This window comes from Callithrix jacchus, chromosome 5 (genome assembly GCF_049354715.1).
Source record: "Callithrix jacchus isolate 240 chromosome 5, calJac240_pri, whole genome shotgun sequence".
Taxonomy (NCBI): Eukaryota; Metazoa; Chordata; class Mammalia; order Primates; family Cebidae; genus Callithrix; species Callithrix jacchus.
The window spans coordinates 97,608,072-97,635,993 of record NC_133506.1 but is presented as its reverse complement, the minus strand read 5'-3'; the positions used below and the strand labels follow the sequence as shown (position 1 = coordinate 97,635,993).

At 42.5% G+C, this 27,922-nt stretch overlaps 2 protein-coding genes and 1 pseudogene across 20 annotated transcripts in view; 2 read left to right on the top strand and 1 right to left on the bottom strand.

The window, feature by feature from the left end:
• The window catches only part of ACACA (acetyl-CoA carboxylase alpha), a 307,755-nt gene that overhangs the window by 14,543 nt on the left and 265,290 nt on the right, over positions 1–27,922 (top strand). The gene's annotated exons all lie outside the window — the stretch shown is intronic.
• Positions 5,749–27,779, bottom strand: C5H17orf78 (chromosome 5 C17orf78 homolog). 4 transcript variants are annotated; one of them, XM_054257039.2, is made up of 7 exons: positions 27,613–27,779; positions 24,782–24,898; positions 23,305–23,550; positions 11,678–11,803; positions 9,319–9,443; positions 8,437–8,551; positions 5,749–5,975 (listed from the first exon to the last, which is right to left on the bottom strand). In XM_054257039.2, exons 1-7 carry the CDS (start codon positions 27,668–27,670, stop codon positions 5,896–5,898), a joined length of 867 nt encoding a protein of 288 aa, XP_054113014.1. In that variant the 5' UTR covers positions 27,671–27,779; the 3' UTR covers positions 5,749–5,895. The 4 variants fall into 4 exon arrangements, with proteins under 4 accessions (XP_054113014.1, XP_054113016.1, XP_078229930.1 ...); XM_054257041.2 differs by lacking the exon at positions 11,678–11,803; XM_078373804.1 differs by lacking the exon at positions 23,305–23,550.
• Positions 14,721–16,463, top strand: LOC144582635 (mitogen-activated protein kinase 6 pseudogene; annotated as a pseudogene).

Sequence of the window (27,922 nt, the reverse complement as noted above, 5' to 3'; positions counted from 1 at the left end):
GTGACACTAAGCCTGTAAACATATCATTCTCTATCCTATTTTAAAATTTAGTGAATAGGATGACATTTGACTGTTGTAAGTAACTTTTTCCCCTTGGAGCAGGAGAACACGATTCACATTTGTTATGATTTGTTCATCTATTTTACATTTTTTTATTCATGCCCACTGCCTTCTTTCAGAGGATGCAGTTAGCAATTTCAGCCGCTGGATGGTGCAAATTGACAAGAGTCCAATGAAAATTCCTGAATTATAGCCCAAGGTGCACCTGTTGCTGCACTGCACCAAGTGAAGGAGGGTGGGGTAGGGGAAAGACTTTCTGGATCTGAAATTTCAGTATAAACATGGATCCAGGCTCACTAGAAATTCAGATTAAGGGAAATTTTTAGAATTTGATCACTGACAAGTCGGGTCATTGAATAAGGAAAGATGAAAGAAAAGTGTAATGAAGAGGAAGAAAAAAAGGAACAAATAGTGAAATATGAGAGAAAATAAGTCTAAAAAGATGAATTCAAGTGTTAGTGACATAATATGACCCTTTACTGGTCTGCATTCCCTGGTAACTAATAGCAACTTCAATGTAAAAATAAAGCTTTCTTCATTGTCTTCTAGAAAGTCAGTTACGCTACCCTTAGCTTATCCATTTGGTGGTATGACATTATCAACAAATATTTTTAGTATCTACTATGACCATGGTGCTTTGTTGATACAAAGTAATACAGAGACATAGAAATTAACACAGATACCGGGCTTCAAGCAGAGAAGAACCAGTAAGTACATATAAGAAGATTAGTAATTCAAGGCAACCTGAGGGCCATTGTGTCAACTAAGAAAATGGAATACTTTTTGAGAGTGGGAGTGGAGTATTAGGGGGTTAGGGAGGAAAGGATCATAGGACCCTCAACCTGTCCAGGGCAAACAAAAAATAAAAAGATTTCTTCTGGCCTTTAGTCATAAGTACATGTAGCAACTCTTCCTTGGAAAATGGCTAGTTCTAGACATAGGAAAAGTGCTCTCGGTCAGAATCTGCTGGACGGTGCTGGACAGTCCTATATTAATAGGAAGGGGTGGGAGATATGAGGAAATAATGGTTAAGGCCAGTACCACCACTGAAACCACCATTGCACTAGCCTGGGGCACAGAAAAGGAAGTTTGTTAATGTCTTGTTCAGGCCTTTCAGAGCTCCAAAGTCCCAGGTCACTTTGATTTTTGAGATTACGGGTATATTTTAAAAAATGAAGTAATGGTAAAACACAGATATAAAATTGTTCTATATTTTATTTATTTATTTTTTTTATTTTTTGAGATGGAGTCTCACTCTGTCACCCAGGCCGGAGTGCATCTCAGCTCACTGCAATCTCCACCCCCCAGGTTCAAGCAATTCTTCTGCCTCAGCTTCTCCTGCCTCAGCTGGGATTATGGGTGCCTGGCACCATGCCCAGCTACTTTTTGTATTTTTAGTAGAGATGGGGTTTCACCATGTTGTCCAGGAAGGTCTCAAACTCCTGACCTCAGGAGGTCCACCCACCTTGGCCTCCCAAAGTCCTGGGATTACAGGTGTGAGCCACCGCACCCAGCTGTTGTATATTTTAAGTGTTTCTATCTAACAGAGCAATGCTTTTAATACACACACAAATATGGCTGTTTACTTAATGTCATTCAGCAATAACTTTAAAAGTTTAAATTGAAGTTTTTTTGAATGTGCCTTCTTTGCCCTAAGCAACTACCTATCTTAATCTTTGGGCCTATCAAAAAGTATTGGGGTGACATTGACCTTTTAAAAAGATGGAACAGTTTCTAGTTGCCTCTAAAACTTGAAAATAAACACAACTTCTGGAAATGTGGTAGTAATATATTAGCCAAGAAGAACAGATAGAGTTTTTTATTTTTTTTTGTTGTTTGGTTTTTTTTTGAGATGGAGTCTCATTTGTCGCCTAGTCTGGAGTGCAGTAGCGTGATCTCGGCTCACTGCAACGTCCGCCTCCTGGGTTCAAGCAATCTCCTGCCTCAGCCTCCTGAGTAGCTGGGATTACAGGCACCTGTCACCACGCCTGACTACTTTTTTGTATTTTTAGTAGAGATGGGGTTTCACCATGTTGACCAGGCTGGTCTCAAACTCCTGACTCAAGTGATCCACCTGCCTCAGCCTCCCAAAGCACTTGGATTATAGGTGTGAGCCACCATGCCCGGCCAACTGACTGCATATTAACCAGTGTTAATGATTATCTCTGGGAAGAGAGATTAGGTATTACTTTTATTCTTTATACTTTTGAGAATTTTCTTTCTTTCTTTTTTTTTTTTTTTTTGAGACAGAGTTTCGCTCTTGAACCGCAACCTCCGCCTCCTGGGTTCAAGCAATTCTCCTGCCTCAGCCTCCCTAATAGCTGGGACTATAGGCGCGTGCCATCATGCCCAGCTAATTTTTGTATTTTTAGTAGAGATGGTGTTTCACCTTGTTGACCAGGATGGTCTTGATTTTTTTCTTTTTTTTTTTGCATTTTAGGTTTTGGGGTACATGTGCAGAACATGCAAGATAGTTGCATAGGTACACACATGGCAGTGTGATTTGCTGCCTTCCTCCCCTTCACCCACATCTGGCATTTCTTGACCTCGTGATCCACCCGCCTCAGCCTCCCAAAGTGCTGGGATTATAGGCATGAGCCACTGCGCCCGGCCCTACTTTTGAGAATTTTCTAAAATTTTTTATAATGAGAATGTATGTTAATAATTATAAAAACAAAGTGTAGTAGGTTAATAAGAAAGAACTTGCAACAGAAACAGTGAATAAGGCTAGGTACAATGGCTCACGCCTGTAATCCCAGCACTTTGGTAGGCCAAGGTGGTTGGATCACTTGAGGTCAGGAGTTCGAGACCAGCCTGACCAATATGGTGAAACCCTGTCTCTACTAAAAATACAAAAATTAGCCAGGCAGTGCTGGTGCACACCTGTAATCCCAGTTACTCAGACTGAGGCAGGAGAATTGCTCAAACTCAGGAGGCAGAGGTTAACAGTAAATTGAGATCACACCAGTGCACTAGAGCCTGGGCGACAGTGTGAAACTCCATCTCAAAAAAAAAAAAAAAAAAAAAGAATCAGCGAATAATTTTACATGAATAATCGACACTTCCACAGAAACAGTGTTTTATCAAGTTGTGTATAACTTGGTCTATAATGGTGACACTAGAAATGGTGCCATGTGCAGATTTAAGTCCACATCCCGAAGCCCACACAGGAGTTCTTTCTCCTCTGCCATCTCTCTCATCTCTGTTTTTAAAGATCTTCACTTGCAAGGGAATATGGGACTTGAAGTTTTTAACTGATTAGGGAGTCAGAAAATCCTCAGAAAGGTCTTTCTTTGTCAGGGAAAACAAATTGTCCCCAAAGCAAAATAATTTTGATTCTGTCTGTTAATTTCTGTAAAGTCACTACAAATGTACAAATGTTACCCAAATTATACTTTTTTTTTTTTTTTTTTTTTTTTTTCTCTGTCACCCAGGCTGGAGTGCAATGGTACAATCTCAGGTTAAGCAATTCTCATGCCTCACTCTCTGGAGTAGCTGGGATTACAGGCACCCACCACTATGCCTGGTTAATTTTTGTATTTTTAGTAGAGACAGGGTTTCACCATGATGTTCAGGCTGGTCTCAAACTCCTGGCCTCAAGCCATCTGCCTGCCTCAGCCTCCCAAAGTGCTAGGATTACAGGCTTGAGCCACCATGCCCAGCCTCCAATTACACTCTTGCAGACGAGTTGATGAGTGTAGACTTTGCCATAGGTTTTATCTCCTGGGAAATCTTGTGTTTCAGGATTAAGGGACATTCAGCGGTGGATGAGGTTGGGAAGGATGAGGATGCATGTAGGCATTAGTTTTGGATCAAGAGCTTCTAAGTATATAATGCTTTTAATCATCCTCACCAGTGGTCTTGGGAAAGAGCAGGCATTTTTTTCTTTCTTTCTATTTTATGGTCAAACTAAGTCATAAATGGCAAAATAAACTTGAGGCAACATTGTGGATCAGAGGCAGGATGCAAATAATATACTCATCCGTCCAAATGCCAACCTCAGTGCTCTTTCTTCTTTATCTATCATATTTTCAATGGAAATTTAGAGGTTCTTTTTTTTTTTTTGAGATGGAGTTTTGCTCTTGTTGCCCAGGCTGGAGTGCAATGGTGCGATCTCTGCTCACTGCAACCTATGCCTCCTGGGGTTCAAGGAATTCTCCTGCTTCAGCCTCCCCAGTAGCTGAGATTACAGGCACCCTCCACCATGCCCAGCTAATTTTTGTATTTTTAGTAGAAACACGGTTTCACCATTTTGGCCAGCCTGGTCTCAAACTTCTGACCTCAGATGATCCACCCACCTTGGCCTCCCAAAGTGCTGGGATTACATGCATGAGCCACCACTCTTGGCCCAGGGGTTCTTTAGGGACTTTTGAAACATGTCCTCATTATCCATGCTTTATATCTGTTCTGTCTCTTCCAGGCTGAACTTGAATTTTTTTTATTTGAGATGGAGTCTTACTCTGACACCAGGCTGGAGTGCAGTGGCACAATCTTGGCTCACTGCAACCTCCGCCTCCCAGTTCAAGTGATTCTTCTGCCTCAGCCTCCTGAATAGCTGAGACTACAGGCATGCGCCACCAAGCCCAGCTAATTTTTGTATTTTTTAGTAGAGATGGGTTTTCACCATGTTGGTGAAAGAGATCTCGAGATCAAGATATCTCGATCTCTTGACCTCGTGATCCACTTGCCTCGGCTTCCCAAAGTGCTGGGATTACAGGCATGAGCCACCGCACCTGGCCTGAACTTGAATACTAAATAGAGCCTTAGAGTGAGATTTTCTCCTGTTGGTATTGTTTTGATAATCACTTTTTGGATAGCACTTGAAGCAAAAGAAAGAAGGATACAGTTTATACATATATATATATATATATATATATATATATATATATTTTTTTTTTTTTTTAACCAGAGAACTAAGAAAACAAAATTACTTCGAAACAGATACATTTTACCAAAATGAAATGAAACGGTTTCAGACTCAGGAAAAGAAGCAGGGCTTCACCCTGTCTTATCCCTCCTGACATTTCCTTTTTCATCTGAACATTGATTCAAGATCAGCTGGTTCCACTTTCTCACCAAACTCTTACTGAAGCAGGTTAGATTTGACTCATAACTATGCTCCTGTGAGAAACAGCATCATCATAGTTATTTTGCTCTGGAACCCTTGTCCAAACGGTATGCAGCTCTCTATTAAAGTATGATATAATGTCAGAGCCACTTTAAGAATTCTGGATGGTCAGAATACTTCACTTGGCTACTAATGGTCTGTAGTCCCTGAACCCCTTGGGGATAACTTATGAGGAAGACTTTTGGAATGTTCAGGGTCAAGTTCCCTTCAGCAGTGTGTTGATAGGTACCTGTAGTGGCAGAAACTATAAAATCTTATAAACGTCAACCAGAGAGAGCAGGAGTCCTACTGTAAGCTAGTTGAGAGCCAGTGAGCATGAAGTCAGCTAAGATAACAAAGGAGTTGGAAGCTGTGTCACACTAACAGCTGCCTTGTTCCTTGAAGGCTGTCTTTGAGTCATCTGTCAATGAGAGCAATAAGGTTCATTCATAGTGCTTGGAGGGAAGGCTTTTTGTTCTCATTTGAGGGGATGGGAAGATATCCATTTTGATGGCTGTATGAAGTGAATTACAGAAGGCTGTGGCTCACACAGGAGCATAAGGGTAACTCTGCTAAGCCCATGCTCTCCCTTCATTAACCAGGAAGTGCTGTTTGATTGTAGTGTCCCTGCTGAAGATATGAGTGTAAAATTGGCAAGAATCTGCCCATATTAATAGGGAGAAGACTGTGTAGTATCATTCATTCAATGTGTGAGACAGCAGAACTTTTCAGAAGTATGTCTGGTGGATAACAGTGATCCCTGCAGCTTTCTTTGGGTTCAATGAGTTGGCAGCATCTTGTCCAACCTAGAGGTTGAAAGGAAATATGAAAGTTAAAAGAGGATGCAAGTGTATAGTTCTTCATGTGCCAAGAAAAGTGCTGGCTAAGTACAAAACCCCATGTCATTCCAAGTGCACTTGATGTTGCCTCTTTGTTAATCAGTAATTACCCTGAGAACATATGGATCAAGGTGCACATAGGTATGAAAACCTATAATTGCTTGGAACCTATAACCCACTAGCAAAGTAATTAAAAGATCTGGATCATAGTTCTGTTTCTACAAGCTGTATAATGATGGGTGTCACATAACCTCTTCAAACTTCAACTTAAGTATGAGTAAAATGTAGATACTTGCCCTGGCTACTTTCCAGGATTTCTGTGAGGCTCAAATAAGATAATGTTTATAAAATTGTTATCTTAGTACTATTTTTATTCCTTTATCATTTAGTAGCCTATTGTGTTCATAGACATTTAATCACGGTTGTGGCCATGTGGTTATCCCCCCTAATTCTAATTCTGAATTTGTAGTTCTCTTTAGGCCTATTTCTTCCAATGTTGAGGAGAAATGATAATGTTCTTTTTTTTTTTTTTTTTTTGATACAGCGTCTCACTCTCTTCTCCAGGCTGGAGTGCAGTGGCTCAATCATAGCTCACTGCAGCCTTCAACTCCTGAGCCCAAGTGATCCTCCCACCTCAGCCTCCCAAGAAGCCTGGACTACAGGCATGTGCCACCAGCTGGCTATATATATATATATTTATAGAGACAGTATCTTGCTATGTTGCCTAGGCTGGTCTCAAACTCCTGGACTCTAGCAAGCCTCCTACCTCTGCCTCCCAAAGCACTGGGATTGCAGGCATGATGAACCAGGTCTGGCTTTAAAAATCTTAAAAGTGGCCAGGCGTGGTGGCTCACGCCTGTAATCCCAGCACTTTGGGAGGCTGAGGCAGGTGGATCACGAGGTCAAGAGATCGAGACCAACCTGGTCAACATGGTGAAACCCCATCTCTACTAAAAATACAAAAAAAAAAATTAGCTGGGCATGGTGGTGCATGCCTGTAATCCCAGCTACTCAGGAGGCTGAGGCAGGAGAATTGCCTGAACCCAGGAGGCGGAGGTTGCAGTGAACCGAGATCGCGCCATTGCACTCCAGCCTGGGTAACAAGAGCAAAACTCCATCTCAAAAAAAAAAAAAAAATCTTAAAAGTAAGATTCTTGACTCCAATCTAAATGATCTGATTGAGTTTATATGGGGCCCCGAGGTATGGTATTCAATAAGCACCCTATTGTGTTATGGCTGGACTGATGTTAGGGAAACAGTAGCATAAAATCCTACCTATTTTCTGACATAAAAAAAATTACCCACATTTGCTTATAACTGAAGCAGCTTCCTGTTCCCAGCACATTAAAAAAATATATTTTTTCATGGTCCTCTCAGGGATGAATTTAGCACTTATATATTAACTCCATTTTCTTTTTCTTTTTATTTTTTTGAGACGGAGTTTTGCTCTTGTTACCCAGGCTGGAGTGCAATGGTGCGATCTCGGCTCACCGCAACCTCCGCCTCCTGGGTTCAGGCAATTCTCCTGCCTCAGCCTCCTGAGTAGCTGGGATTACAGGCATGCGCCACCGTGCCCAGCTAATTTTTTGTATTTTTAGTAGAGACGGGATTTCACCATGTTGACCAGGATGGTCTCGATCTCTTGACCTCGTGATCCACCCGCCTCGGCCTCCCAAAGTGCTGGGATTACAGGCGTGAGCCACCACGCCCAACCCTATCTTTTTCTTTCTTTCTTTTTTTTTTTTTTTGAGACAGAGTCTCACTGTGTTGATCAGGCTGGAGTGCAGTGGTGCAATCTCGGCTCACTGCAACCTTCACCTCCCAGGTTCAAGCGATTCTCCTGCCTCAGCCTCCTAAGTAGCTGGGATTACAGGCACATGTACCACATTCAGCTAATTTTTGTAATTTTAGTAGAGACAGGTTTTCACCATGTTGGCCAGGCTGGTCTCCAACTCCTGACCTCAAGGAATCCACCTACCTTGGCTTCCCAAAGTGTTGGGATTACAGGCGTGAGCCACCGTGCCTGGCCTTTACCCTACTTTCTTTTTATTTTATTTTTATTTAAAAAAAATTTTTTTAAGAGACGGGGTCTTGCTCTGTTGCCCAGGCTGGAGTGCAGTGGCTATTCACAGGCGCGATCCCACGACTGATCAGCATGGGAGTTTTGACCTGCTCCATTTCCGACCTGGGCCTGTTCACCCCTCCTTAGGCAACCTGGTGGTCCCCTGCTCCCGGGAGGTCACCATATTGATGCTGAACTTAGAGCAGACACCTTATCGGCATAGCACACTACAGCCCAGAACTCCTGGGCTCAAGCAATCCTCCCACCTCAGCCTCCCGAGTAGCTGGGACTACAGGCACATGCCACCGCGCCCGGCTACCTCACTTTCTTTAAGCAAATGATATAAACCACATGGAGAATACTTTCCTTCTGTGGCTGAGAATCAGGCTTGAATTCATCTGTCACAGGTGGCTGGCCTTGCTTCCTTTCCCATCTCCACAGCCACTGGCATTGGCACAGCTCCCTAGCTCGTAGGCATTGACCCTGAAGGGAGAAAATGACTGGTATTAATGTTAAGTGGCTGGTAGTATTTGGTTTTCTTCCAAACCCCATGTTGGGCAACTTAAAGGAAGTCATCTCTTCTAAATAAAATATTCAGTCCTATTGGACCTATCCTTCCTAGAAAATGTCTAATTACAGCAGAGGAAAGGAAGTTGCATTTAGCGAGCACCTCTGTGCCAGGCACCACCTTTCACACAGGATCTCAATCTTCATCACTACTATGAGAAGCATATATCATGAGACTTATTTTATACATGAGGCCACTGAGGTTAGAAAAGTCAAACAAGACTAGGCGTGGTGGCTCACGCCTGTAATCCCAGCACTTTAGGAGGCCAAAGCAGGTGGATCACGAGGCCAGGAGTTCCAGACCAGCCTGGCCAACATAGTGAAACCCTGTCTATACTAAAAATACAAAAATTAGCTGGGTGTGGTGGCACATGCCTGTAGTCCCAGTGACTTGGGAGGTTGAGGCGGAGAATTGCTTTAACCTGGGAGGTGGAGGTTGCAGTGAGCTGAGACCACACTACTGCACTCCAGCCTGGGTAACTGAGTGAGACTCTGTCTCAAAAAGAAAAAAAAAAAAGAGGTAGAGTCAAACAATTTTCCCAAACCACTCAGCTAGTGAGTGTCAGCGGCAGATCTATCCCAATGCCAAAGTCTATGCTTTTCTCATTATGCCAAGCTGCCTCTGTAACAAAAGAAAGTCTTTATAGATCAAGTCCAATGATTTAATACATCAGGAAACTTACAGGGCATGGGACTTCAAAAATTATAAATACTATAATGGCGATTCCACTGATCAACAGGGTGACAGCAATCAGAATTTTGACCACAATACTCCATTTCTTTCTCTTCTCTAGGTTCTCATCTGTGTCTAGGAGAGAGGGGAGTGGAAGAGGGAGAGAAGAGAATTTGAGAGAGGGAAGAGATTGACCCTTTGACTTGAAGTTCTTCTGGCTCACAAGAATAATACAGGCCCAGCCTGACCCAGAGGCAGAGGCTGAATTTCCAATTCAAACTCAGGGTTGGAGGGGATAGGAGTGAGCTGAGCATCATGGACTCTGCTCTAACCTCTTTTGCAGCCTCTTCCCAATAAGTCACCTTCCCTGGAATTGGAGATTTTCCATAATCACATAGGGCTGATTCTTACATTGTTCTCAGGAAGAAAAACCTTGGGTACACAAGGAGTTCTAAACGTCTTTCACTGTCAGCTTTATCAGGGTTCCTACCATTTTGCTCTGACACATTTTATGGGATTAGAAAATCACCTTTCCTGTGTTTCCCTTGGCTTTTATGGGGTATAAGAGGAAGAAATGTAAATTGGCACTGCTTCTGGGTCAGAAGCTCAATGTGGCAGCAAATGGCTAATAGGCATTTTTTTTTCTTACTCTGTCACTCAGGCTGGCATGCAGTGGCACCACCTTGGCTCACTGCAGCCTCAATCTCCCAGGCTCAAATCATCCTCCCACCTCAGCCTGCTGAGTAGCTGGTACCACAGGTGCATGCCACTATGCCCAGCTAATTTTGAAAATTTTTGTACAGAGTCTCATTATATTTCCCACTGAGCTTGAACTCCTGGCCTCAAGTGATCCTACAGCCTTGGCCTCTCAAAGTGCTGGAATTACAGGTGTGAGCCACCTCACCCAGCCCTTATATGCATCTTGTTATTACTAATATCATATTTTTTTCCTCTGGTAGAAACTAGGATGTAACCCAAATTGGAATCTTATAGAATTTGAGTCTTGGCCAATTTAAGGAGGGCTGTTGCTAAAAAAAAACAAACAATGAAGCAGGCTTTGTGCGGTGGCTCATGCCTGTAATCCCAGCACTTTGGGAGGCTGAGGTGGGCAGATCACTGGAGGTCAGGAGTCTTAGAACAGACTGGCCAACATGGTGAAACCCGTCTCTACTAAAAATACAAAAATTGGGCCGGCTTTAGCTCAGTGGTTACTTCGACAATGCTTTCTATGGTGGAAACACAAAAATTAGCCAGGCCTGGTAGTGCATGAGAATCTCTTTGCATAGTTTGCAAGTTTAAAAAAGAAAAAGAAAAAAGAAAAAAAACAGTGAGGATGAAAATATTCTCTTGGGGCTGGCCATGGTTGGTAGGTAATGTCTGTAATCCCAGCACTTTGGGAGGCTGAGGTGGGAGGATCACCTGAGCCAAGGAGTCTAAGACCAGCTTGGACAATATGGCAAGACCCTGTCTCTAAAACAGTTTGAAAATTAGCCAAACACAGTGGCACGCACCTGTAGTTCCAGCTACTCAGGAGGTTGAGGTGGGAGATTCACTTGAGCCCCAGAGGTCGAGGCTGCAGTGAGCCGTGTACTGCACTCTAGTCTGTGTAACACAGCAAGACCTTTTCTCACAAAAAGAGAGAGAGAAGGAAAGAAAGGAAGAGAGAGAGAGAAAAGAAAGAAGGAAGGAAGGAAAGAAAAAGAGCAAAGCACTTGGTTGGTGTCATCACTCTTATAATTGTTTAGCATTTAAATATAGTCCATCTATATAGACAGTGGCTAGAATTACCTACTACAGGAATACTGTTTTTTCTGTCCCTAATTCTGGCTACAGGGTGAGCTCATCTGCGTGGAGATAAATGATCATTGATAGTGTCAAATTACAAACATTTCTGGGACCTTCTTTATAGAGAAGCTATTTTTTTCTTTCTTTTCTTTTATTTTAAGTCGAGGTTTCACCATGTTGGTCAGGCTGGTCTTGAACTCATGACCTCAGGTGATCCACCCGCCTTGGCCTCCAAACTGCTTGGATTACAGGCGTGAGCCACCATGCCCGGACAATTTTTTTTTTTTTAAGATGGGGTTTCACCATGATGGCCAGGGTGGTCTTGAACTCCTGACCTCAGGTGATCCACCCACCTCAGCCTCCCAAAGTGCTAGGATTACAGGCGTGAGCCACCATGCCCAGCGAGAAGCTGTATTTTTCTATAAGAAATGGAATGATTTTTCAATGTACATTCAGTAACTTCTCAACCTTAAGAAAAATGTCAGTAGACTCAGACTAACGTTGGAGCTAAAAATGTTTCTTTTTCTGTTCTTGTTTTACTTCTACTTATTTTGTACTTTGTCATTCAAAGCTAGAAAAATTACCAGTACTTGTAGTTTTCTCTCCTTCTTTATTCCCAGAAGTTATGGAAGGGGTAGTGGTAGAAAAAGTCTCTGATGAAGCCCTCATCACTGGATAGACTTTACATTGCGAGATCCCTGGTAAAAAAGCTACAAAACAAAATAGAAAAGATGAAATGACAATTTTAGGAGAAAACTTTATCCTGCATTTGATTTTACCTGATCAAACCCTACCCAGCTGATAGTAAACTTCTAATTGTGGTCCTATTAACCTGTCTGTCCATAGGTTTAGGGTGTGGGCACAATATTATGCCAAGAGTAAATGAGGATAGAGATACTAATAAGAGATATGGATTAAATCCCCGTAAGACTTGTGACTATCATAGGATCAGAGTGAAGGAGTGGACCATATCTTGTTTGCCTATCATTCTTTAGGTCATAATAATAATAAAGATGGAGGGCGGAAAAACTATTGAAAGTTTCCTTCTTTAAAAAGCGATGGCTCCAAAGTCCAAGGAAGAACGTGAAATATCACAATTAACCTTCATGACTTCTGCAAGTGTGTCTAGTAGAATCTAAGTCAACTACTCTGAGAGGGGATTGGGGAAAGCAGGAGGAGCTGGAAGAAGGAAAACCACCCAGCTTCATGCACTCCTTGATTGCATTCATTCAGCATTTTTTTTTTTTAAGACAGGGTCTCCTTCTGTCAGCCAGGTTGGAGTGCAGTGGCATGATCTTGGCTCACTGCAACCTCCGCCTCCGGGGTTCAAGTGATTCTCATGCCTGAGCCTCCCACGTAAGTGGGAATACAGGTGCACTCCACCACGCCCGGCTAATTTTTGTATTTTTTGGTAGAGATGAGGTTTCACCATGTTGGCCAGGTTTTCTCAAACTCCTGACCTCAAGTGATCCACCCACCTCGGCCTCCCAAAGTGCTGGGATTACAGGTGTGAGCCACTGTGCCTGGCCTGGCTTTACTTTCAAAAGATCTCCGGGGCTACTGTATTGGGAATGGGCTAGGGGTGGGCAAGGGTAGAAGTAGGGTAACCTGTTAGGAGGCTGTTGCAAAAGTCCAGTAGATGATGTGATTCACACCAGCAGTGGAAATGATGGGAGGTTGAAGGAGTCTAGCTGGACTCTGGAAATAACCTTACTTGTCTCCAGAATTGACCTAATCCAATTCAGATAGTGTGGTTCCTGTTCCATTTTTAGTAGTCTCATGTCATTACTTATTAAATTAAGGTCTGTAAGTTCTACTTGACTTTGCTAAATTACTCTTCCATGTCTTAAGTCCATGGGAAAATGATAGTTCTTTAGCTCAGAGGCCAGTGGCCATAATAGACACTGTACATGAAATTATAGGGGAAGAAGTAATCCCTGATTCCAGTTTAATCAGGAAGACAGTGTCAGCAGAGATTGGCAGAGACAGACATAAAGTCAATGTATTCAAAAGGAAAAACAAGAACATGTTTAGCATAGTGCTAGTCAGTTATTTGAAGTGATAATTTATCTATTTTAGCTAAAAATAAACAAATATCGGATGCTAGCCAGACAAAGTCTCCAGTGGCATAGCGCGCAGCGCTCACTCGACTTGTCTCAGAGCCCCGAAGTCTGCCCAAATTTTGAGTGTGGCCATGAATGAGGTTGTATAAGAGTAAGATTGACAGTAGTTTTGATTGTGATTGTGGTGAGCTGGAGCCACCTGATCACTAACAGAAGACATTTGTTAACCGCCAGCCACCAGGGCTTCCTGTTGAAATATATAGCAACAACGGAAGAAAAGAAGCAAAACAGAAATAGTGCTTACCACCGCCTTAGAACGATGCTGCTCAGGACCAGTCCAACACTGATTGTATCTGCACTATGAGGAGAATGTTCATAGAAGCCTATTGTGTGCATATTTATTCACATTTTTGTTAAATGTTAAATTGTTTAGCACAGTAATCTGAGTGCATAGTATGTCATTTCATTCCATTTGAGTTTCTTGAGTGTTTTCTTTAAATGTCTGCTGAGTTGCTGCCCCTTTCTTGAACCATGAGAACTGCAGTCTTTTTTTTTTTTTTTTGAGACGGAGTTTCGCTCTTATTACTCAGGCTAGAGTGCAATGGCGCAATCTCGGTTCACCACAACCTCCGCCTCCTGGGTTCAAGCAATTCTCCTGCCTCAGCCTCCCGAGTAGCTGGGACTACAGGTGCACGCCACCATGCCCAGCTAATTTTTGTCTTATTAGTAGAGACAGGGTTTCATCTTGTTGACCAGGATGGTCTCGATCTCTTGACCTCGTGATCCACCCGTCTCGGCCTCCCAAAGTGCTGGGATTATAGGCATGAGCCACGGCGCCCGGCCCTGCAATCTTTTTAATTCTCAATATGAGTAGAGCTTTTTGAGCTTTAAATCTAAGGGGAACTCAAAAGGCCTGTTTGGCATATGCAATGAACATCAAGAAACCATCTTTCTGTGGAAGCATAATTATTTTTCTTCTCCTTTTTGAAAGATCTTTCCTTTTGATGCCAGTTTTCTTCCTTGTTTTCACAAGTTCAGCAATTCAAAAGAAAAAGGCGATAGTAAGGGTTTCAAACTGGCAGAGAAATTTGGAAGTCTCATGAACAATTTATGGTTTTGATCTGGGTTCTAGGTATATGGACTTAAAACCATTGAGTTGTGGAGGCAATGGCTTGGTTTTTTCTGCTGTAGACAATTACTGTGACAAAAGAGTAGCCATGTAGAAAATTGTACTTACCGATCCCCAGAGTGGCAAACATGATGTACATGAAATCAAAATTATTAGAAGACTTGATCATGATAACATTGTGAAAGTGTCTGAAATTCTTGGTCCCAGTGGAAGCCAATTAACAGACGATGTGGGCTCTCTTACAGAGCTGAACAGTGTTTACATTGTTCAGGAGTACATGGAGACAGACTTGGCTAATGTGCTGGAGCAGGGCTCTTTACTGGAAGAGCATGCCCGGCTTTTCATGTATCAGCTGCTATGGGGGCTCAAGTATATTCACTCTGCAAATGTACTGCACAGAGATCTCAGATCTTTTCATTAATACTGAAGACTTGGTGCTGTAGATAGGTGACTTTGGTCTTGCACAGATCATAGATCCTCATTATTCCCATAAGGGTCATCTTTCTGAAGGATTGGTTACTAAATGCTACAGATCATCACATCTTTTACTTTCTCCTAATAATTACATGAAAGCCATGACATGTGGGCAGTAGGCTGCATCTTTGCTGAAATGCTGACTGGTAAAACCCTTTTTGCAGATGCAAATGAACTTGAACAGATGCAGCTGATTTTAGAATCTATTTCTGTTGTACATGAGGAAGATCGTCAGGAGCTTCTCAGCGTAATTCCAGTTTACATTAGAAATGACATGACTGAATCACACAAACCTTTAACTCAGCTGCTTCCAGGAATTAGTAGAGAAGCACTGGATTTCCTGGAACAAATTTTGACATTTAGCCCCAAGGATCAGTTAACAGCAGAAGCAGCGCTCTCCCATCCTTCATGAGCATATATTCTTTTCCAATGAATGAGCCAATTTCAAGCCATCCTTTTCATATTGAAGATGAAGTTGATGATATTTTGCTTATGGATGAAACTCACAGTCACATTAATAACTGGGAAAGGTACCATGATTGTCAGTTTTCAGGGCATGATTGGCCTATACATAACAACTTTGATATTGATGAAGTTGAGCTTGATCCAAGAGCTCTGTCTGATGTCACTGATGAAGAGGAAGTACAAGTTGATCCCCGAAAATATTTGGATGGAGATGGGGAAAAGTATCTGGAAGATCCTGCTTTTGATACCAGTTACTCTACTAAGCCTTGTTGGCAGTACCCAGATCATCATTAAAACAAATACTGTGATCTGGAGTGTAGCCATACTTGTAACTACAAAACTATGTCATCATCATATTTAGATACTTTTGTTTGCAGAGAGAGTGAAGTTAACCATTACTATGAGCCCAAGCTTATTATAGATATTTACAAATGGAAAGAACAAAGCAAAGAAAAATCTGATAAGAAAGGCAAATCAAAATGTGAAAGGAATGGATTGGTTAAAGCCCAGATAGCACTGGAGGAAGCATCACAGCAACTGGCCAGAAAAGGGAAAAGAATCAGGGATTTGATTTTGATTCCTTTATTGCAGGAACTATTCAACTTAGTTCCCAACATGAGCCTACTGATGTTGTTGATAAATTAAATGACTTGAATAGCTCAGTGTCCCAACTAGAGTTGAAAAGTTTGATATCAAAGTCAGTAAGCCAAGAAAAACAGGAAAAAGGAATGGCAAATTTGGCTCAATTGGAAGACTTATACCAATCTTCTTGGGACAGTTTGTGAGTGGTGGGGAGGACTATGAGAAGGAAAACACTTACACTAGTTACCTGGACAAGTTCTTTAGTATGAAAGAAGATACTGAAATGCTAGAAATGGAGCCCATAGAGGATGGGAAGCTTGGGGAGAGAAGAAATGAGGAAGGATTTCTGAACAACAGTGGGGAGTTCCTCTTTAACAAGCAGCTCGAGTCCATAGGCATCCCGCAGTTTCACAGTCTAGTTGGGTCACCACTCAAGTCAATACAGGCCACCTTAACATCTTCTGCTATGAAATCTTCCCCTCAAATTCCTCACAAAACATACAGCAGCATTCTGAAACATCTGAACTAAAACACTCAGCAGACATTTATCTTTGTATTCTTCATGAAATGTGTGTTTTGTCTTTTTTTATTACTAGTGTAGAAGTCATTTTTTACTTGAATCAGATGGTGCCATTTAGTAAGGATTTTATTAGTTCTTGGTTTTTAAAATCCAGATCTTCTTTTCCTACTTGTGAGATAGTTTTCATTTTAACTGGCATGTCATTTGCACACAAAAATAAAGACTAAAGCAAAATAATGCAACGCAGGAGGAAACAAAAGCAATGCGCTAAGACAAGTAAAGAACATTCTCTCATAGAACAATGATCTGTTTTACAGGAAACAAATCTTGCCTTGAAATTGACACAGTGAGACTGTACATAATTGCATGAAAATATCTGTTTTTTCCGAAGACATTTTTCATTCCTGAGTATTTTCAAGTTTTTCTTTTTTTTCTTTTTTTTTTTTTTGAGATGGAGTTTTGCTCTTGTTACCCAGGCTGGAGTGCAGTGGTGAGATTCGGCTCACCACAACCTCCGCCTCCCAGGTTCAGGCAATTCTCCTGCCTCAGCCTCCTGACTAGCTGGGATTACAAGCACACGCCACCATGCCCAGCTAATTTTTTGTATTTTTTTAGTAGAGATGGGGTTTCACCATGTTGACCAGGATGGTCTCGATCTCTTGACCTTGTGATCCACCTGCCTCGGCCTCCCAAAGTTCTGGGATTACAGGCTTGAGCCCCGCGCCCGGCCAAGTTTTTCATACTATACACATTTCTTAAAACACATGATACCAGCAGAAACTGAAAATGAATGCTGAATTTGGTACCAAATTCTACCTCAAGGTAACAAAAATATTTGGCAAAACATATACCATCCATAGTGCTTCACAATATGCACTTCTATTTAGCCAGCATTTATTGTAGTAAACTATTCTTTTTTTTTTTTTTGAGACGGAGTCTTGCTCTGTTGCCAGGCTGGAGTGCAGTGACACAGTCTTGGCTCACTGCAACCTCCACCTCCTGGGTTCAAGCAAGTCTTCTGCCTCAGCCTCCCGAGTAGCTGGGACCACAGGTGAGTGCCTCCACGCCCAGCTAATTTTTGTACTTTTAGTAGAGACGGTGTTTCACCTTGTTGACCAGGATGGTCTTGATCTCTTGACCTTGTGATCGGCCCGCCTTGGCCTCCTAACGTGCTGGGATTACAGGTGAGCCGCCGCGCCTGGCAGTAAACTATTCTTAATAAGACTCATTCACTGTTTATAAATGTTCTGGTATGCATTCTTTATAGTGAAGTGTTAATACATCACATCTTATTTATTTTAGCAAATCAGTATATTTTCTGTATTTAATTATAAAAATTAACTTAGTTTTAAAAATTTATTTGCAAATACACTTTTTCCGTTTGGCACTATGGTTTGTTGCCTACCTAGCTGAATATATTATGTCAGCTTATCCCAAGGCCGTCCACGTACTTAATTTACTTAAGCGTTCATTTTAAGTAACGTGCTCATTGTGTATAGGAATTTGTATTTTGGAGGTGCTTGATCTATCTACAAAGAAAAATTAATTAGGAATTACTTTATTATAAAATGCTCCTAGAAGTCTTAATTGTGTTTATTTTTTGGCCGGGCGTGGTGGCTCAAGCCTGTAATCCCAGCACTTTGGGAGGCCGAGATGGGTGGATCATGAGGTCAAGAGATCGAGACCATCCTGGTCAACATGGTGAAACCCCGTCTCTACTAAAAATATAAAAAATTAGCTGGGCATGGTGGCGCGTGCCTGTAATCCCAGCTACTCAGGAGGCTGAGGCAGGAGAATTGCCTGAACCCAGGAGGCGGAGGTTGCAGTGAGCTGAGATTGCACCATTGCACTCCAGCCTGGGTAACAAGAGAGAAACTCCATCTCAAAAAAAAAAAAATTGTGTTTATTTTTTAATAAAAACCAATGTTAGACTTGTGTGCGTGGAAGTAATTAAGGTACATCATTGTAGTTTTAAAGTTGTACATGATGAGACATTTTGTTTTTACTGTATGTTTTTACTGAATGATCTGTTCCCCATCCCAAGGCAAGCATGAATAAAATTAGGTTAAATGTAGCATGTGGCATCGCAGTCTCTTAGAATTTGTTTCATCTATTTTATTTTATTGAATACTGTCTGTATCTTCGGTTATCTTGTTTGAAGAAAAAGGGCAAATAAAACATGGCCAGCAAAATAAATAAATAAATAAACAAACAAATCTCAGCCAGGCACGGTGGCTCATGCCCTAGCACTTTGGGAGGCCGAGGCAGGTGGATCACAAGGTCAGGAGTTCGAGACCAACCTGGCCAATATGGCGAAACACCTTCTCTACTAAAAATACAAACAAACAAACAAACAAACAAAAATTAGCTCATGGTGGCACACACCTGTAATCTCAGCTACATGGGAGGCTGAGGCAGGAGAATCGCTTGAACCTGGAAGGTGGAAGTTGCAGTGAGCCGAGATTGGGCCACTGCACTCCAGCCTAGGCGACAGAGCAAGACTATCTCAAAAAGAATAAAAAATTTAAAAATAGGCCAGGTGCAGTGGCTCATGCCTGTAATCCCAGCACTTTAGGAGGTCGAGGCAGGTGGATTACCAGAGGTCGGGAGTTCAAGACCAGCCTGACTGACTCTGTCTCTACTAAAAATACAAAATTTGCTGGGCATGGTGGTGCATGCCTGTAATCCCAGCAAATTGGAAGCTGAGGCAGGACAATCGCTTGAACCTGGGAGCAGAGGTTGTGGTGAGGCAAGATTGCGCCATTGCACTTCAGCATGGGCAACAAGAGCATAACTCCATCTCACAAAATGATAATAAAATAAAATTTAAAAATAAAAATAATCTCACTTTGGACAAGTCACCACAAGCTCTCTGTGTTTTGTTTCTTTTATCTGTAAGATGACAATAGTAAAATAATACTTGTCTACCTATTTCAGGGGTGTTGTGAAGATCAGAAACATAAAAATGAGAAAGCACGTGTGAAAACGCTTGGCAAACTGAATGATCTTATGATTGAAAGAGGAGGAAAAAGATGACCTAATGAGTCCACTTTCTCCACCAGACGGAAATTTTGAAGTATTGATAATAGCGGTCTTTTCCTTGTCCAAATTTCATAAATAATAACACATAGTCATTTTGCTACATTCCATGTTGACCCATATGTTCTGATGACCATTTGTGTTGCAGAACATTCTCATCCTTACAGTTTCAAATTTCTATTTTACTTGAGGACATTTTCATGAACTGTCTTCTGACTGTTTCCGAGACATCCTCCTATGCAGATTGGTCTCATCCATACTGTGGTAACTTCAGAGGGCATCTCTTTTATCACTTTTGACCATTTACCTAATTTTTATTTCTATCCTGTTTGAGGTCTGTCGCCTCCTGGTACTCAGTGGAGATTTAATTTCAGAATAGGAAGTTTCAAACTTGTAGAAGGGATTATATTTCAAAAGTTCACTCATAAATTGGTTGTTTGGGGTCAAGTGAAGTGGCTCACACCTGTAATCCCAGCACTTTGGGAGGCCAAGGTGGGCATATCATTTGAGGGAGGAGCTTGAGGCCAGCCTGGCCAACATGGCAAAACCCCACCTCTACTAAACATACAAAAAATTAGCTTGGCATGGTGGTGCAGGCCTGTAATTCCAGCTACTCAGGAGGCTGAGGCACCAGAATTGCTTGAACCTGGGAGTCAGAGGTTGCAGTGAGCTGAGGTTGTACCAGTGTATGCCAGCCTGGGCGACAAAGAGAGACTTGATCTTAAATAAATAAATGAATAGATTTGTTTGGGATTCATTCTTTATGATTTCATAAAAATGTGTGTCATGAATGATGATTCATTCCCCAAACTAAACTACAAATATCAGTTTGATCTTTGCGTAGCTCAAATAGTACAGAGTATTAGATTAAATTTTAGATGTGGGAACCAACTGCTATGTTATGAAGGAAGGAGGACGTTTCTTTTTCTCTAGGAGGCTAACCAAAGGCAAAGTTTCGAATTAGGTCAGGTTGATCTTTGGCATCTCTCCTCTCCCTTAATCTCTCAGTTTTCCTTGTCCCAATTTCTAAGAGCTAATGTCCTTAATTGCCCCAAGTCCCACAGTGCCTAGCACTATATTCACTCCACCCTGAGTGTTTCAAACTTCAAAATGACTTAAGTCCAGTATTCCCCATTGTAGCTGCTGCGGACAGCAGGGTGTCACATGTTAAGAGGAAAACAATTTGATTGAATTAATTTGCATTAATGTTGAAAGCTCAAAACCCTGCCAGAGGCTTTTGAGTTTGTTTTTTGTTTGTTTGTTTGTTTTGAGACTGTGTCTGGCTCTGTCTCCCAGACTGGAATGCAGTGGTGTGATCTTGGCTCACTACAACGTACTCCTCCAGGGTTCAAGGGATTCTTCTGCCTCAGCCTCCCGAGTAGCTGGGACTAAAGGTGTGTGCCTCCATGCCTGGCTAGTTTTTGCATTTTTAGTAGAAATGGGGTTTTGCCATGTTGGCCAGGCTGGTCTTAAACTTATGACCTTGTGATCCACCCACCTCAGCCTCCCAAAGTGCTGGGATTACAGGAGCGAGCCACTGCACCAGGCACTTTTGAGTTTTTCAGAGTTTTTCAGGCTGGTTGCAGTGGCTCACGCCTCTAACTGCAGCAGTTTGAGAGGCCGAGGTGGGTGGATCACCTGAAGTCAGGAGTTCAAGACCAGCCTGGCCAACGTGGTGAAACCTCATCTCTACTAAAAATACAAAAAAAAAAAAAAAAATTTGCTGGACGAGGTGGTGGGCATCTGTAATCCCAGCTACTCAAGAGGCTGAAGCAGGAGAACTGCTTGAACCCGGGAGGTGGAAATCCATCCCCCCCAAAAAAAAAAACAGTTTTTCTTCACATAATTTTTCAATGTGGAAGTTTAGAAAGTATCGTAAAGTGAGTGAAATATTCAGGTCATGTTAGCATATATATAACTTACTGTACCTGTGTTACATCCTGAGAGCCTATCCACTTATTTCCCAGCTTTAGTCTAGTTTTTAAAGTTTTTAGGGGATTGCCAGTTTATAAAGAGGAACTGCCTACACCAATCTATTGATCAGAAACTATATGACAAAATGATTGGGTGAGAGAAGGGAAGAAAGGGAGAAGCAGAGAAACTTCAGGTTGAGGTTAAGAACCACTGCCCAGCAGCTGTGGGGGAATAGGCATTCTCACACTGTGTGGATAGGTATGCATAATGGAACCAAACTCTAGAGAGGGTAATTAAGCAGTAACTATCAAACCTTTGATGCAGCAATCCTGCTCCTTGGAATTTATCTTATTGATAAATTGCAGGTGCACAAAAAGAATATATATAGATTCTGAATGCTAGCGAAAAAGGGGGAAATAATTTATTAAAAGAAAAAAGGAAAACAGGCATGGTGGCTCAGTCCTGTAATCCCAGCACTTTGGGAGGCCAAGGTGGGCAGATCACCTGACATCAGAAGTTTAAAACTAGCCTGACCAACATGGAGAAACCCCATCTTTATTAAAAGTACAAAATTAGCTGGGCATGGTGGCACATGCCTGTAATCCCAGCTACACAGGAGGCTGAGGCAGAATTGCTTGAACCAGGGAGGTGGATGTTGCAGTGAGCTGAGATCAAGCCATTGCACTCCAGCCTTGGCAACAAGAAACTCTGTCTCAAAAAAAAAAAGAATAAAGAATAAAATAATAATATATACCGTCATTGTTTGCAGCACTGTTTGTATTTCCAAAAGATTGCAAATAACCAAAATACATATCAGTAGGGGACAGAATATAGAAGAGACATTCTGTGGAATAACATACAACTGTTAAAAAGAATGAGGCAAATTATGGGACACATATATACATATTGAAATGAAACAACCTATAAGACATATTATTAAATGGAAAAGCAAGGGGTGTGGCCAGGCGCAGTGGCTAGCACTTGTAATCCTAGCACCTTGGGAGGCTGAGGCGGGCAAATCACTTGAGGTCAGGAGTTCAACACTACCCTGGCCAACATGGTGAAACCCTGTCTCTACTAAAAATACAGAAATTCACTGGGTGTGGTGGCAAGCACCTGTAATCCCAGCTAATTAAACTGAGACAGGAGAATCATGTGAACCTGGGAGGAGGAGGTTGCAGTGAGATGAGATCACACCACTGCACTTCAGCCTGGGTGACAGAGTGAGACTCCATCTCCAAAGGGGGAAAGAAAAAAACAGGAAAAAGCAAGGGGCAGAACGATGTATATGGCATGCTATCATTTATGTTTTTAAAATACGTACATTCATATATTCTTAGAGTATCTCTGGAAGGAAATGTAATAAGTTGATAATAGTGGTTCCATCAGGGATAGAGAACTGGAGAACTGAGAGACCAGAGTAGGAGAGGGACTTACCTTTCACTATAAATCTGTACTGTTTGAATATTTTACTATGTGCATTAAAATGAAATTTTAAAAAAACTGGCCAGGCGTGGTGGCTCACGCCTGTAATCCCAGCAGTTTGGGAGGTCAAGGCAGGCAGATCACTTGAGGTCAGGAGATCGAGACAAGCCTGGCCAATGTGGTGAAATCTTGTCTCTACTAAAATTACAAAAATTAGCTGGCCATGATGGCAGACACCTGTAATCCTAGCTACTTGGGAGGCTGAGGCAGGAGAATCACTTGAACCTGGGAGGCAGAGGTTGCAGTGAGCCGAGATCATGGCACTGCACTCCAGCCTGGGTGACAGAGACTCCATCTCAAAGAAAAAAGAAATTTTGAAAAACTGCAAGAGAAGACCCATCAGAAAAGGAGATCACGTGAAAATCACAGCGTATCAGGGCTAAAAGGGATCTATAAAACTGACTCCCAGAGAGCACGTAGATTTGCCCAAGGGGAGGATAATTCATTTCCTTGTAGCTCTTTCTGCTACTGAACTCCAGCTGCCTTCAAGAATGTCAACTAAAAGTTAGTGCCTGCCCCCTTCCTCTTTTCCAGTCTCACCTTTGCCTGTTAGAAGAGATCCAGTCTGAAACATGGATGTGGGGACTAGGTGACAGCTTGAGGAGGCAGAGCTGTTTCTGTGGGGAGCGGCAATGATTCGCAGGTTCTTCAGAATATGCTTGACCTTTAGCCTTCTCTCCAAATATACAAGGTTGACTTTTACTTTGCTGCCAGACCCAAGGCACTGCAGGGTAGCTACAGTCTGATTTTGGATGAATGTTGGCCTTTTGGTTTCTGTGTGAGTTTCTGGAAGAAGAACCAGACAGAAAAATGAAGCTGGTTTCGTTTTTTGTTTGGTTGGCTTTTTGAGATGGGGCCTCGCTCTGTCACCCAAGCTGGAGTGCAGTGGTGTGACCGTGGCTGACTCTAGCCTCAAACTCCCTCAATTTCCAAGTAATCCTCCCACTTCAGCCTCTTGAGTAGCTGGGACTACAGGTTTATGCCACTGTAGTGGCTAATTTTTTAAAAAGACCGGGTCTTGCTATGTTGCCCAGGCTGGTCTCGAACTCCCGGGCTCAAGCAATCCTCCCACCTTGGCCTCTCAAAGTGCTGGGATTACACACGTGAGTCAGGGCACCTGACCTTGAAGCTTTTGCTCTTGTTGCCCAGGCTGGAGGGCAGTGGCATGATCTCAGCTAACTGCAACCTCTGCTTCCCAGGTTCAAGTGAGTCTCCTGCCTCAGCCACTCCCAAATAGCTGGGGTTACAGGCTTGTGCCACTACACCCAGCACATTTTTGTATTTTTAGTAGAGATGGGGTTTTACCATGTTGGTCAGGCCAGTCTCAAACTCCTGACCTCAAGTGATCCATCTGCCTCAGCCTCCCAAAGTGCTGGGATTATAGGCATGAGCCACTGTGCCCAGCCGAAGCTGGTTTTTAATCTGAACAGTGCCAAGCTAACCCACTTCCATTCATGACTCCTGTTAAATTCCACTGCTGTACTTTCTCCTCCTTTTAATTAACTTCTTCTTCAGTGTATGTTCTTTTTCTTTTTTTTTTTAAGATGAGGTTTCACCATGATGGCCAGGCTGGTCTTGAACTCCTGACCTCAGGTGATCCACCCACCTCGGCCTCCCAAAGTGCTAGGATTACAGGCCTTAGCCACCGTGCCAGGCCTCAGTGTATGTTCATAGTACGAATATACAAGTCCTGCCTTTCTTCCTGCCATGGTTCCCATGAAGCTAGGTGACAGCAGTAAATTTAGCACAGAGAAATGCTCATAGATTTTCTTTAATGCAGAAAGGGGTAGGTGCTGCCTCCTTTTCTTCATCTCCATCCGTTTGAGTAATATAGGCATGCCTTAGGTAATAACAGTTAATTTAAAGATTGGTTTCCAAAAAACCTCTTGGGAGGATACATATCCTTAAAATAGGATATTTGAGATATGGGCTAGGAAGTAGGAAGATGAGACATCTTTTAAAGGTAAAAATTTTTTGGAACGACAATATCATTTTCCCAAAAGGACCCATTCCCTACCTTGCATTTGCAATTCTTTGATGCTTCTCACGTCCTTTGGGAAGAGCCCAGGCAGCTGTTCCACTTGGCAACTGCTATCTCTGAGGTCTGGGGGAGAGCAGCGGGGGAGGAGGGGAACTGGGGGAGGATTGGGGAAAGTCAGAATTTACTGGTACTTACTTTTTAGAATTCTGGGCAATGGAGGAGAAGATACGAAAGAATGCAGTTCCTGCTCGTAAAACTTGCAACTTGGGAGATTAAATACTCTCTAAAAAGACTTTATTTATTTTTTATAGAGATGGGGTTTCACTGTGTTAGGCAGAATAGTCCTGATCTTCTGACCTCATGATCTGCCCTCCTCGGCCTCCCAAAGTGCTGGGATTACAGGCGTGAGCCACCAAGCCCAGTCTATTTATTTATTTTTGAGATGGAGTCTCGCTCTGTAGCCCAGGCTAGAGTGTAGTGGTGTGATCTAGGCTCACTGCAACCTCCGCCTCCCGGATCCCGGTTCAAACAATTCTCCTACCTCAGCCTCCCAAGTAGCTGAGATTACAGGCACGAGCCACCATGCCCAGCTAATTTTTGTATTTTTTAGTAGAGACAGGGTTTCATCATGTTGGCCAGTCTGGTCTTGAACTCCTGACCTTGTGATCCACCTGCCTCAGTCTCCCAAAGTGCTGGGATTACAGGCGTGAGCCACCGCACCTGGATATTTATTTATTTTTTGAGACAGAGTCTCACTCTATCACCCAGGCTGGAGTGTAGTGACACAATCTTTGCTCATTGCAACCTCTTCCTCCTGGGTTCAAGCAATTCTCCTGCCTCAGCCTCCTGAGTAGCTGGGAATATGGGCATGCACCACCACACCCAACTAATTTTTGTATTGTTAGTAGAGATGGGGTTTCACCATGTAGCCAGGCTGGTCTCAAACTCCTGACAGGTGATCCACCCACCCCGGCCTCCCAAAGTGCTAGGATTACAGGCATGAGCCACCACACCTGGTCCTCAAAAAAGTCTTTAGAATACAGTCAAATACATACAGAGTAGTTGTTGACCTAGAATAAAGAACACCGAGTACCAGCCGGGCATGGTGGCTCACGCCTGTAATCCCAGCATTTTGGGAGACCGAGGCAGTTGGATCATGAGGTCAGGAGTTGAAGGTGGTGAAATCCTGTTTCTACTAAAAACTACAAAAATTAGCCCGGCGTGGTGGCCAGTGGCAGGAACCTATAATCCCAGCTACTTGGGAGGCTGAGACAGAAGGTTTGCGTGAACCTGGGAGTTGGACGTTGCAGTGAGCAGAGATAGTGCCATTGCACTCCAACCCGAGTGACAGTATGAGACTCAGTTTAAAAAAAAAAAAGAATACTGAGTACCAATCTATTACCCTTAGGAGAAAGAAAGGTGAAATAGAGTTAAGAAAACTTAGTAAGTTAATGAAAGACTAACCAACCCATTCCCTTAAACGCCACTTATTTTCTCTTCTCCCTCCTGTTCTATCTGCTTTCTTGTATTAAATAAAACTTTTGGAGATTTATAATGTCTGACCTTGGACAAGGATTCTCTATAGGTTTCCACAGAAGCATAGGTCTTAGTTATTTATGCTTTTTGTCACATAATTCACACGGTTGTGACATTTTTATAATTTGTTGAATTTGTTATTGCTGCACCTTGTGCCATTGGCCTTAATTCTAATTAGCTAATTTTATTTATTTTATTTTTATTTTTTTAGAGTCTCACTGTGTTACCTAGGCTGGAGTGCAGTGGTATGATCTCAGCTCACTGCAACCTCCACCTCTCAGGTTCAAGTGATTCTTGTGCCTCAGCCACCCGAGTAGCAAGGATTACAGGTACATGCCACCAGGCCTGGCTAATTTTTGTATTTTTAGTAGAGTTGGGGTTTCACCATGTTGGCCAGGCTGGTCTAGAACTCCTGGCCACAAGTGATCCACCAGTCTTGGTCTCCCAAAGTGCGGGTATTACAGGCATGAGCCTTGTATTATCAAGGCGCAGCCTTGATTAGCTAATTTTTGAGATGAAATGTTTATGAAACTTTGAAAAATCATATTTTAAATAAGCAGTTACCAAAGAGCAGCAAATGATGCCATTCCACCCCCATATCACCCTTTCCCTCAACTCTCTCCACCCAAGAACATCATCATCTAGCTATTTATGTGTACCACCTTGAAAAAAAGGACAATATCGGCCGGGCGCGGTGGCTCACGCCTATAATCCCAGCACTTTGGGAGGCCGAGGCGGGTGGATCACGAGATCAAGAGATCGAGACCATCCTGGTCAACGAGGTGAAACCCCGTCTCTACTAAAAATACAAAAATTAGCTGGGCATGGTGGCGTGTGCCTGTAATCCCAGCTACTCGGGAGGGTGAGGCAGGAGAATTGCTTGAACCCTGAAGGCGGAGGTTGCAGTTAGCTGAAATCGTGCCATTGCACTCCAGCCTGGGTAACAACAGCGAAACTCCGTCTCAAAAAAAATATATATATATATGGACAATATCTTATGAACAGTTATGAATTTGGGAATCTTAGGTGATAACAATACTGTAACTCTAAAGAAACTCTAAAGCCATCGGACAGTGAAAAGACTTTTAATTACATGAACAAGACATAAGAGTGCACCACATTCTCTGCAGAGCTCTCATCATGAAACAGACAGCTATCTCTCTGGAATGAATAAATTGTAGTCTTTCTTAGAGGAGAGTGGATACATGGGATTACCTCTGGAAAGTATTGCTTGCTGGATATTAGCTAATCTCTATCTGGTGGAAGAGACCCCTAAACACTTTCTAGGCTTCTCTCTGTATTCTCCAGGAGAATTACAGAGAATTACTTACCTTTCTTGTTGGCATCATAGTATGCAATGATTAGGCTGAAGACCAAGATGGTATCCATGTTAGCTTGAGCACATGCTCATTGAAGACAGACCACTGCTAATCTGTCACAGCCCCTGATAGCCCTGACTCTAGTTGCTTTCATCACAATTGGAACGAAGTTTGACCCTGAGAGACTCTGATTTCACCCTGATTGTTTTACCCTATTTCCTGAAGACCCAGGAATAGAGCTGATTGGAGAAAGGGCTAATTCTGCTTATTAATAATTTACTCAGAGGTCTTCTTTTGCCTTCGCTTCTGGTGCTGATATAGA